General features: G+C 33.7%; 1 protein-coding gene across 5 annotated transcripts in view; it reads right to left on the reverse strand.

Annotated features, from left to right (window-relative positions):
- The window catches only part of IDE (insulin degrading enzyme), a 58,231-nt gene that overhangs the window by 25,464 nt on the left and 19,456 nt on the right, over nt 1-13,311 (reverse strand). For all 5 annotated transcript variants that reach the window (XM_071748661.1, XM_071748662.1, XM_071748663.1 and 2 more), the window contains exons 11-13: nt 10,695-10,798; nt 3,112-3,214; nt 2,020-2,142 (exon numbers count right to left, since the gene is read on the reverse strand). In XM_071748661.1, coding sequence (XP_071604762.1) covers nt 2,020-2,142; nt 3,112-3,214; nt 10,695-10,798 — 330 coding nt within the window. The remainder of the gene's footprint in view (nt 1-2,019; nt 2,143-3,111; nt 3,215-10,694; nt 10,799-13,311) is intronic.

A 13,311-nucleotide genomic window follows, 5' to 3' on the forward strand; every position in this document is an offset into this window, starting at 1 on the left:
TTTTAATAAGAATATAATTCCGTACTTAATGATTTTAATTAAAAATATGAATGTTATGTATGCTGACTTAAAGTAACATTGGTAACAAGACACACACACACATTTAGAAAAAGTAGTAAAACTAGCTGGAAATTACCTTTTTTAGAATAGTCTCCTACTACTGGAAAGAATCTAAGCAAACTCACACTACTCCTTTTTCTCCCACAAAAGCTGTGAAGTAGATGCTCTCTCTCTCTTCCAATTCTAGTTAACTTTAACTCCCCAACATACTTTCTTCGATTTGCTACACATAATAAGAGAAAACTTTTAAATGTAAATTTATTTCTCTTTCATATATTTTCAAGATTCCTTTGCTTCTTAGAGATTTGGAATGATATTTTTACTCCTCTTCTGCACAGACCTACATCTTGTCTCTTACAACCAATTGTTCTCTGCACAACATTCTACTCATAGTAAACAGCCAAATTACACCTTCTCTCTAAGACAACAAAAATTTTATTCTACTAAATTGCTACCACGCAGTTTAGAATACACCCTACCTGAGGGGCACAATGATAAAGTGTAGAGTCTGTCTGTAATACTGGAGACCTGGTTCAATAGATCACTAACTGCAGCCCATAGTACCAATCTTGCCCTCAGATGAAAGCCCATATCCTAACTTCCTGAAGGTTTTTCAGGGTGACATGTGCTGTTACAGCAGAGGTGACCTAGTGACATGCTGCTAGCAAAATGGTCATCCTGTTCCTGCACTTACGTTCCATCCCTCCCTTTCTCCACAACACTGGTCCAGTCCATAGTAAGCTCTTTTAAGACATTTAAACAGCAGCAAAACTGCTAGGTTTGTACAGCTAATCTCTCCTCATTTAGTTCTTGCAGTGTTTCACTGTGACAAATGCCAGGGCCCACAAAAGGAAAATGACATAGACATACAGCCAGAGAGAAAATAAGATGCAGGAGGCAAAACAGATAATACCTATTTCATCAAGTACAGAAAATTAAAACCATTTCCCCTCAGAATGTGTATTTTAAAGAGAAAGTAAAAACTAAAATAAATAAAATAAATTTCTAAATCAATGATGCCTTAAGCTATTGTGTGGATAAATTGCCTAGCTGCTACAGAGACACCGAGGTACCATCAAATTTCTATAGCAAACCAATTAGTGTTACTTAAAGAAAATTGTCATTTTTGTCCCTCATCTGGTTTAGGATTTAAGTTCCGGATGAACATAAACACTCAAAGTCCTCCCCTGTTAATAATACCTCTTCAACTATAATACTCCTTCAACTATATACCAAAATGCCCTGTGCAGAACAAATATGTTTTCCTTAAGGATGTCTTTGCATTACAGTAGACTTATATTAATCTAGTGTGCAAAAAGTATTCCTGGATTGAGTATTCAAGCTAAAGCACAACGTGTAATTGCAGAAGACTTTTCCTTTTTATCCTCCAACTAAGCCTAGAAAAGAGATGAGCAGTTGCAAAGACAATGACAACTCACTTTAGTAGTGAGTTTTAGTATATTTTAGGTACACAGAAAAACTGAGATTTGCAACACACACTTTGATTATTAAATGACTGGAGAGTCATGTTGACTTACATGTTTACAATTCTCTCTCTTTTTTTCCAATGGAATTGCAAGCTTTTACCATTCACAGTCACAAAATAATAGCTTTGTCTACACTCCTGACTTACTGAACATTGCTCAAAAAAAAAAAAGTAAGAGTGGCAGTCACACTTCTGCTGAATAATCAGCATCAATAATATTTCAGTCAATTGTTCACATGCTTTCAAAAGGGTAAAGACACTTCAAGATCTTTGTAAATTAACTTTCTTAGGAACCCAAAAAGTTTTAATCCAAAGTTTAGCAAGAATGAATCTTCTACTGTCTTCTAGCAATACTTTTAGATTTTGTAATTTTTTTTTGTTTATTATATTTTGGAATATGAAATTATGTGTATTTTAATTAACTGCTAACTTCCCAGTTTATACAGCAGTCAGAACAAATACAAATAGCTTACCTTGACAAGGGCAGGGTACTGTGTTGCATCTTTTTCCAATGGCAAAATCTCAAAGTTAGTTGGGATGAACTCATTCTTCATTGGAAGCTTGAATTTCCCATTCAGGTCAGCATTTTGCCATTTCTACATAAATATGAGAAACAAAGAGCCTAACTAAAATTTCTGCTTAATTAATGGATATATACTTAGTTATTTTATGCTGTAACAAAAGATTTTAAAATGGGTTCCACTAGCTTATGTGTAAATACTATTAAGACAAAGAAAGAAAAATATCTGGGAAACCAAGTTGAAGTAGGCCATCAGCAGGATGAAGTGCTTCAAGGAAGAAGACAAACGATAAAAAAGAATTTACAGTAGAATGGAAGGTGGTTCTATGTCTCATCTTTTCTGTTACTGTGAACTCTAACAGAAGGTATTAAACTAAACACAAGCAAGAATATTCATCAAGAACACAGGTAAAGACAAGGTAAAGGAAGAGAAGTGTTCCTGTGCAATGTCTGTTCAAAGCACACTCAACAGGTCCCATATAGCTCTAGGGTATATTTTACCATCATCTCTTCTTTTAAGAACAAATCAATGACAATAAGAATTTGATTATTTCCTTTGCTGGAGTTTTGGTTTTTAAAAGCTCATTTGACTAAGCAAATACACTAATTTTTTAAGTTACAAAAATCAATTTCAGAAACACAGTTAAATACAGAAGTTGCAAAAATACTCCAAAGAACATATTAACTCATTAACATTTAATACACTTTCAGTTTTAAAAACATTTTCAGTTTTAATAAGTTAGTGCTTTCATTTTTAAGTAGCCACTACATACTATGGAAATTTTACAACAAAAATGGTATAAATCCCCATACTTAACATTGTTAAAAAATATTAAAGTGTGCCTGTCCTATGCAATAGGTATTTCAAATCTAAAGACTAGCATAAGGTTTTTACCTCTCATACTATTAAATAGACTCATTGTAGAATTTTCATGCTATGCAGAGCAACAGATTTAAGTTCTCCTTTAACTAAATGGAAAACCAAACCAAGAATTTACCAATTTTACTTGCAGATATGAGAATATATTAAAAGGTTTTAACATGCCTTAATAACTTCATCAGGAATTGCTTCTTGCTTGTACTGTGTTCCATACCAGTCTTCTGTTCGATCAGTTTTTCCTTCAAAAGACTTGGAAACTATTGCAACTCTGAAAACAAAGAGATAAAGCAGTTTGGCATGAATGTGTCCAAGAAAACACTGAGAAGCACTATTTCTGTTGTATCACTAGAATGCACTTACTGCTGGGAAAGGAAACTGAACAGTTACAAAGTACATTTGGATATAAAGTATGCATACACTGAACTACACACTAAGGTTAACTACAAAATCAGGTTATCAGCATAATTTAATTTTTGCTGCTTTTCTAAAGTGTTACAACTTATAGTTAAGAGTATTTATTGCTGCACGCAGTTTCTATTTTTTAGACTTTGTCCTTGTTTCGGAAAACACTGAAAGCAGAGATCTTCTGCAAAATTAATGGTGACTGTAACATTTTTCATACCACCTATATCAAAACTCATCTAAGAACAAATGCTGAGTACAGAAATTTTATTCCAGACCTAGCATTTTAGATTATTGCTGTTTCACTCTCCCACTCATAATCTGATAGTAAGATAATTTCCTCATTGTTGTATTCTCACATTCTCATTTCAGATTTACATCTCTTTTTCCCCTTTTGTTGTTGGCTTGGTTTGGTTTGGTTTATTCAAGAGGAAGAGTAGAAAAGTAAGAGGATTACTGTATTTTACAGTCAATAAAACAGAATTATACTTGATTAGATACCTAAATCACACAAAACTCAAGTTGAAAGGAACCCATAAGGATCGAGTCCAACTTCCTGCTTCTCGCAAGACTACCTAAAACTAAGACACTTGACCGAGAGCATCATCCAGACCCTCCTTGGACTAAAGAATGCACCTAAATAAGGGGAAATCCAGAATATGAAAAAACAAACTTATCAGTATTTTTTCACTAGTCTTCATAATAGATATCAAGGTATCTCCTTTAATTCTCTCGAACAACCTAAAACACAGAAGAGTATCAAAAGGAACTAAGTAGCCAGCTTTAAGAATGAATAGGTGTTTGTAAGAATTCTGAAATTGTCAAAAAAAGTAGCACAATTACCTCCTACATATATTTAACAATCACTATATGCTCAACAGCACAGAAACAAACTTCCTGTGCAGATGGCTAAAATGCACATTAAAATATAAAAATATATGTAATATAAGTCTTCTTTTTAATCACAATAGTTTCAGGCCAGGAACATTCTGTTCTGTATTTTTAGTGTTCAAGGCAAAGTGGGGCATAAATCAAAACAGACATATGGATCTGTTTCAAACAGTAGTATTTTACTTTACAAATGTATTGTTGGCTTAGGATTAATTTTTCAATATATCGAACAGTTTAAATAAGTGGACTAATATTGTAAATACCTATGTCCTCATTCCTCTTTTTTCATCTGATGTTTACACATAAATGACTAAAAAACCCTAGAAGGTTGAAAAAGGGTTCTGCTATATTGAGTTCTAGATTCCCCTATTGTGAAGATTTTCACACAATTGGTAATTTAACCTGTGCTTTGCAGTCTGAGTAACAGGAGAACAATGAGGTAAATATCTAGCATTAAGAGCAATTGAAAACATGAGAAGTACATCTCAGAGTCACATGGGATTACAGAGAACATTCTAGCAATACACTAAAAAAATTGAAGGACCACATGATTAGCATTAACACACATATATTCAGATGAACAAAATGACCCCTCCTCTATGGCAAAAGGTATGCAATATCCAAACCAGAATGACAATATTCTTACTCAAGGTATACATGTCATTTCTCAGTGCAAACAGAAATAGAAGTGGTTAACGTTTTTTTGGTGACTTCATATAAAATGGTATCATATCTGTTTGCACATTACATCTACTTAGTTTTTAAACAAAAGGAAAAATACTAATAAGTCAGCAAATACTAATAATAGTCAGCAAAGAACTAAGCACTTACACTTAATTATTCAAATCCTCAAAAGAACATGACCAAGACAAAACCAGCAAAAGCCTAGAATTGTTTGTAACTTCCTCTACAACCACCAGTAAAACTGATGTGAAGCAATATAGGGTATTCAAAGCCAGTTCCACACAAATCTCACAAGAAAACAAAATAAGAGGGGAAACTACATGCAGACAGACACTGCTGGGCTGCAGCACTAACAATTTTGTGGAAGGAGGAGCTATTGTTAGGATTCAATAAAACTAAGTCTCTCAAACACAACATTTTTGGGGGGGGGGAAATCAATGTTTATCATCAGGGATGAGCATCATCGACTGCACTGAGATTACTGTTTGCTCAGTATCTGTGAAATTCCAGCCTTTTGCAATTTTTTGTATCATCATTTTTGACACTTATTTTCCTTCCCTCTAGGATAGCTCTAGTGCTGCACTTCAGATATATAGAGAGGAAAGAAGTCCATTTACTATCCAGGGGAAAATGTTCTTGAGTTGCTTAATCTGATGAGTCACCAGATTCTTAAATTTTAATATGAGCATTTCTTCTACAGATCATGAGGGGAAAAAATGTTTTGGAAATGATGGGGAAACTACATTTTTCAGCTAAGACTGCAACACACACCAAATCTATTCCCTTATCTGCACAGATGGCTGGCAAATCTCAATGCAGTTTGAACAAATAAAAATGGTACTTGCATCTTAAAAGGGTTTCTCTCTTAGGGAAATTAAGCCACTAAACACAACCAGTAGTGTGTGTGGGTAGGAGGGAGGAGGAGAACATTAAAACTTCCTGTTATGGTTCAGTCAAATTGAAGCACATATGGATACTTACTACCATCTGTGACTATGCATAGTTTTCCATACTTTTAAAAAACACAGTTTGTTAAGAAAATAACAACTGAAAAGTTAAACTTTTAAGACATTGAGCAGTAGTCTCTAGCTGTGAATGCAGTTATCCCAATATAGGCATGCCAAGAAAAGTCCTTAGTGTATGTGAATTCCAATAGTTAAGAAAAAGGATATTTTGGTTATGAAGAAAAAGGAAAAATTCAAATAATTTGAAATTAAACCACTGCAAGACACAGTTTATGTGAGGCACAAAAAGAAAAAAGCAAAACAAAACAGGAAAAGAAAAAATAAACCAAAATAAAAACAAACAAAAAAAAACCCAACCCCAAACTAAGCCAAAAAAAAGCTGGCAAAGTTAGGGTGATGTGGTCCATTCTTTCATTAAATGGGAGAATAAAAAGTCCAACACAAGACTAAGTATCAGTGAATAGCAGATAACCAGAACACATATAGATATATTTAAAATGTCTATGTCCAGTATTTTATTAGTAAATAGAATTTGCTCAAAGACAAAAGAAGGAAATGGGCTATTGGGCTGACAGTTCGCTACCCGCATATAGCTACAGATGTAATAAATAAAACAAGGGGTTCCTTTTGTTCACATCTATAAGCTCAACTCACTCTTCCAAGAGAATCCACTAAAAATGCAAATCCACAGCAGCTTTCTAGAATTTTTCTAGAATTATAACATAGCATGAAATCACTTCAAGTAACATTTAACTAGGGCTTTTATCTCCCCAAAATACTTTATCTTGCCAGCAATTTGAAATTAAAGATACCATAAAATTATGTTCTTTGTCATATTTTACTATACTTGGGTGTACTTAGTTATTTTAAAAAATGAAAAAAATTCTAGTCCATTTTATTCTACATTTAGTTTGAAAAGATAAGTGCTTAAAATGTTTCTAAAAGGAATACATTATTATATAAAAGCTAATATTTTGTTTCAATCACATGAAAATAGGAAAGTCTCTTCAGCTCAGATCTTTAAACTACTTGATGCCCTAAATAAAAACATTTAGTTCCCACTAAAACTGAACTGAGTTACACTTTTACATTTGTAAAAAATCAGCCTTCAGTATTATCATAACCAAGCTACATGGCAGCACAACTGTAACTCTTGAGTATATCCTGAAAAAGCATGTCATTCAGAGATGCAGGAAAGAGCAACATGACACATCTGAATCTCAATTTTGCTTTGATGTTTTGGGTATCTTCTAATGAGTTAGTTTTAGATAAGACAAATAGTCTGAACATAAAGAGAACTACAGTGTATATGTATAGCTGCAGTGGGAACAGGAAGCACTAGCATGGGTTTAGTCTGCACACCATAAGCAATACATTTATCATTACACTGAGCATTTAGAACAAACTAAGTATGCCTGCTGCTACATCATTATAGGCCTCCTGCAGACCTCATCAGATCCATGTAAGAGTAGCAGTGCTCTGCTGAATTTTGCAGATAGAACTGTATATAATCAGCCTTTGGTAGATGGTTTGTATATATTTATATTTAACAGGACAGCTGTGGATATTTTAAGCTTCAGAGAACCAGCCTACTTGTTTTACTATCTTTAGGCCCTACTAAAATCTCTGCAACAAAAATAATACATAGTATCTTTAAAAATAAACTGAAGAGGCTACAAAACCGGGCATAGTCCAGTTTTCAAAGTCCCTTTATCTCCCAGTATGTAACTTTTTCATTGAAATGCTTAAAATCATTATAATCTATTTCTTAAGCCAGGTAAAGTGAAGCAGCAATGTTTTTAGTTCTGAGGGAAGATTAAGTGCAACATATTTCTTCCAGCATCAAAAAAGAAAGCAGAATACAACAAGCTAGAAGAAAGGAAGGTAAGACCTGAAACATCTAAAGCCTGTGACTGCACAGAGACCTGCACACACAGAAGTCACTAGATGACCATCTTTCTCTGATCACAAGCTTCCTTGATTCAGTCACCATGCCATTATATCTCTTCCATTACTGAAACTTAGAAACCTTCCTGTACAGAAATGCATACCTGTTACATCAAATTTAGTTTCAAAACACACCCACCACTGTGTCTCTCCAGTCTAAATGTACTGTGCTTTGCTACATGAAATGTCACAGATGGCATCCTAAAAAACAGGCTCAATTTGAAAAGCTAAGATGAAACAGATTTCTCCGTATCTGAAGGATCACTTCTTCAGAGCTGATTCAAATACTAAAGCTCATCATCTTCAGATGGTGTTTGCTCTCGATGTGTTCTATTTTGGGAAAAAGAACTTTTTTATTTAAAACTAATCCACAGCTAATAAGTGTAGAAAATATTCGCGTCTCCAGCAAGTTGCTCTGTCAAATGTGAGAAGACTGATATGTCTCTACCAAACTGCTAAAAATAAAAGATACATATAATAGTAAACAGTTATTTTCCTTGTTATTAATGTTTTAAATAAGGCTAAATTCCATGTCTTTTTAGAAGTACTTTTTCCTCTCTAGTAAGATTCTTGTTCTCCTTACTCTTTTCTCGTTCCCCTTCTCCTTTTATTTTTTTTAAACAAAGGATGAAGAGGAAGGAACACAGAATTGCAGCTGCAAGTATAAATATGGGCTCATATTAACTAAAATAAAATAATCTTAATAATAACCTTAAAAATAAAATAACTAACAGCTATGTTTACTATACATTTGGAAAAAAACACACCATGTAACATTCTAAATTCTAAAAATTTTTACCACTACTCCTGTGCTTCTGACCACCTTCTACAGACTCAAATTTTCTTCCTCTATCCGCATTCTCTACAATTTTCTTCTCAAACTAGTAACTTTTGAACATGTTAATTATGGCTATTTTATGCTTAATTGTTTACCTACTAATTGAAACCAATTCTGAAACCAATTAAAAGTTCAAATTCATGTGGAATTTGGCTATGCTTTCTTCAGAGAAGATGTAATTACATATTCTCTCTCTAATTGCTCAAAACAGTATTTATGTTAAAGGTAAGCTCTTGTATCAAATTTCCAAGAAGATGGGAAGTAGATCAACATGAAAATACATGAAAAATAGAATTATTTAATACAATAAGAAAGAGAACCTGGAAATTTTCTGTATTATTTGATCAAAATATGATCTCTTGAAATATTCAAGCTTCACTTGCAGTATCCCACACACATTACACATAGATGCACACCCACACACAAAGACGCAGGCCCTTCTTTAAAGGGCATTAATTACTATGGCAACTTCTCTCACTGACACAGGCAGCTCCATTTATTTCATTATTACTTGTATACCCCTAGAAACACCAAAACCCTGTGACATTAGCAAATACAGCTCACAATTTTATCCTATATCATCTCTTGAAAATAAAGTAACAGTCACCTTAAATTAAATGAATATACAAGACAGACTTGTCATACAAAAAAAATATAGTGTAGATTTGTGCCCAAACTTTTAAGTAACTCAAAGTAATTTCAGGAGGCTGAAATAAATAACCTCTGGAAATAAATGAATGGAGGCCTTGCTGCCCTTTTATACCCAACATTATCTGAACATTTCAGTGTGAAACATGCTCAGAAACAGAGCTCTAAAAAGAAATACTATTATTTTTTGTATATTGTAACTGGCTTCCAAAACACTGACAATTGTTCATATACAGCAAGACTGATACACAGAATCATAAGCAAGAACTTGGTTCTGTGTTTTCATACATGTGTTTTCATGTTATCTCTACACAACTAGTTAAATATTACAATTTATCATGATACACACAGGCTCTGAAGTGATAGTTAAACTGTTGCTCATGCAACTTTTTAGTAATTAGATTATACCACCTTATCCATAGATAGAAGCATATACACACACAAATTTACATTTGTGCTACTGAACCTCTGCCCTGTTGAATACACAGAACAATTATGACACCGTTACTCAGCGTTTTACAGTTTTTGTTCAATATATGACCTGACAACTTCTATTTCCAATATTCACATCTTTCTCTAAATGAGCAGAATTACTAAAATGTCCCTTCCACAGCACTCCGTTACAGGAAATAATTTCGTATTTTAAAATACCCTGTTACACCACTTGGGTGACAACAAGAGACCCTCAAAAAGCACAGGAGAGTGAGGCTTCCCCTTTTCCTCCCGGCTTCTAGCCTGAGCAATTACTGAGTCCCGAAATTCGTACTGTAAATACACTCACTCTGCAAAGAAAGCACACATGCACTATGGTCAGGGTAAGATCAAAGAGATGCTCTGGAAGTCTGATTGATTCTAGCAGATGAAGCCACAGATATTCCTGTCCACATAAACTGGTATTTTTCAGAGAGTCTGTTAATCTGCATGAAGTTTCATAGCTGACCGAAGGGAAAATAAAACATATACTGCAGATAAAATACATCCTCTTAACAGATTTCCAGACTCAAATCCAAATGATGTATTCCATATAAAATGTCCCTAGAATTTAGTGAGCCAGGATAATTTTACTCATTTTTTTTTCTCAGTAACAGTTGAGCTATTCTGAGTATCTTCCTAAATACAATTTCAGTCTGAGGAAGGCATCCTACACAGAAAGGACTGAAAGGACGTTTCTGTCTGAACAGGAAGAATTGTATGCACTTGAGTGGTTATTTTCAAAGGGAAGCAGAGATATTAATACATGGAACAATAAGGTCTTTTTGAGTGACATTTACTTTGGAATTGCAAGAGACACCTAAGATTTGAGTTTCCATTAGTTTGTCTCCTTTCTTGTAATGTCTTAGGGTTAAAACACAAGTTATTGCAGTTCAACTTACCGAACATTTTCTGGTCTCAATTTATCCAGTACCATCTCTATTAAATCAGGTCTGAACTCTTCAAGCAAATATTCAGCAGCCAATACTTCTTCTATAGGATAATACTAAAAAACAAAGCCCAGAAACATGTATATGAAGCACAAAAAAAATTTACCATTTTGTAAAGGAAATTAACTGCATCCTGGTCATGAAATCTGTGTTATTTTAATAATTTCAAATTAGAAGTGCAGAGAAGTCTTAAAATCTTTCACTTAAAACTCAACAACATGAAGTAGTACTCTACATAATCACATTCCTCCTTTATTAGGTATTTCTATATATTGCATATTGATATTCATGAAATATTTTATGTCTTGATATAAAATATCATCCACCTTTACTATTTTGAAGGAACTGAAGAAAAACCATGGTAAATACTGACCCCTGGAGGATATTTTTCAAGATAAAGAACACCACATACTCTAACTAGAGTACACTTGGGAAAAGCGAAACTTAATACAGAAAAAAGACAAAAAAAAAAAAAAAAAAAAAAAAAAGCGCTACTGAGTTGTTTAGGATTCCCTCAGAATTCCAATTTTATTTATAGTAAGTTAAAAGAAAGTATATTTCAATTATCGAAAAGAAAAATTAAAAAATTACACAATTCTAATTATTTTTATTAAAGAATATTTTTCCTGCTTACCAAAGGGAAAATACCAGATGACCTAAGCACTGAGTACCTGCAGTTTGCCATATGCATGAATTTTTTTTTTACTAGAATTATTATAAAAGGGCTGTCTAAATTACAGACACAATACATATAACTATAGTAGAATGATTTCCATAACACAAAGTAACTCACACAAAGTATTTTGGAAAAGAGAAAAGGATGGGGAGGCAGGGGTTGAAGACGAAGGACAATGTACAAAGCCTGTGCTACAAAAAATTGAAATGTGAATGCTAAAGATCCAGAATTTGAAAGGTTTTGTTGAAAAGATTCACCACACACTGAAGAATGCTTATTTAATTACACTCCAAATAAACAGCTAAGCAGACTAAGATATGCAAAGGGGAGATTTAAAATTATCTATTCACTTCTAATTTCAAATTACCATGGCAATACAGACTTAGTGGCCAAAAATCTACATTTCCTTTACAAACAAGCCACAGTCTGCACACCAGCTGAAACTGAACATAAAATTTATTTGGCAACTTCATTACTTCTGTATTACAAGAGCAGGAGGGTTGGACCTCCAAAAGCCAAGTCCAACCTCAACCATTTTGTGATTCTGTGATGACTTTTCATCAAGGTCAGAGCATAAAGTAACTAAAATAAAACAGACTAAAACAGTATACATGGAACAATCAGAATAAAATGAAATCTGAAAAATTATTCAGTTAAGGCGACAAAACAAAGAAAATGGGCACTACAAACTGAGGAACAACTACGTGGAAAACATCAAGCCTACACCTGACAAATAGGAAATATAATCTGGCAAGAAGACTTAGTGGTGACTCCACAGACAAGCACAAATGTGTTCTAAAGGCAAACTTGTTTTGTTGACGGAAGATGTTTTTTAAATCACTCATGTTAACTTAAACCCAGGTTCTCCACATTATGAAAACTGAGTAGTATTCATAAGCTCATGGTATCATGAAACAGTTGTAGCTTGGTTAATTCAAAGCATAAACTAAGGATGACTCAGAGACAATGAAGGTAACTAGAAAAGTTATTTTTCAAATAGAATTTAAGCAACTAAGAGCAGAATCAGAATTACCACTCACACTGCAAAGCACAGCAGCAAAAGAAAACAGTGTCCTGAATCAACACCCTACTCTGTGTAATACTGCTGGCCACATCATGGCTTGATCTTCGGAGACAGAAATTGTAATTAGGAATGATGCCACAAATACAGGTCACAGAGGCTGTTTCAGAAGTGAGGAGTCCATTTGTTGAAGAGATTTTATGCATTTGACAGAACAAAAGCAAGAGACAGCATAGCAAATAGTAGCTCCTTTAAAGATCCATTTAAATGTTTTCAGTTAAGTCTAATGCTTCTAGTAAACAGAGACAACTCTAAAATTAAAGACGGCTATTGTAGACTTCACACTTTAAAGATGTAGGAGGATTAAGAGGGATTCCAGCAAAGAAAACAAAAATGTCTCCATGTAGATTTAGATATTAGCTGTGCAATGGAGAATTACTGCAATGTACAGAAGTTGCATTAATTTCACTAGGCGAAAAAGGCTTTATTCTTCTGCTAGTACAAAATGAGGGAACTGTATTTTACAAGTGTAAAGAGTAACTATAAGCTACATGATGATTCTTTCAGTACCAATACGTAATCACCTTCGTAGAGTGAAACATTTCTAATTTGCTATCTTAATACAAGTAGTGGTGTTAAGTACAGCAGTTCAACACTGTTAACTATAGAAGCATTTAGAAACATAGTACTTGCATTTATGATGAAGCATTATTTCTCTAGTATTTCCCTAGAGAACATTTAGCTATCAGGTAGACACAGAATGACAAGGTACATATATTTTAAGTAACACTGAAACAGATAAAATCACAACTCCAGTTACTGTAAAATCAATTCCACAAAGTACAGAAGTATAAAATGGTAGCATGAAGGAA

The sequence above is a fragment of the Heliangelus exortis genome, chromosome 7 (genome assembly GCF_036169615.1).
Source record: "Heliangelus exortis chromosome 7, bHelExo1.hap1, whole genome shotgun sequence".
In the NCBI taxonomy this organism is placed as follows: domain Eukaryota; kingdom Metazoa; phylum Chordata; class Aves; order Apodiformes; family Trochilidae; genus Heliangelus; species Heliangelus exortis.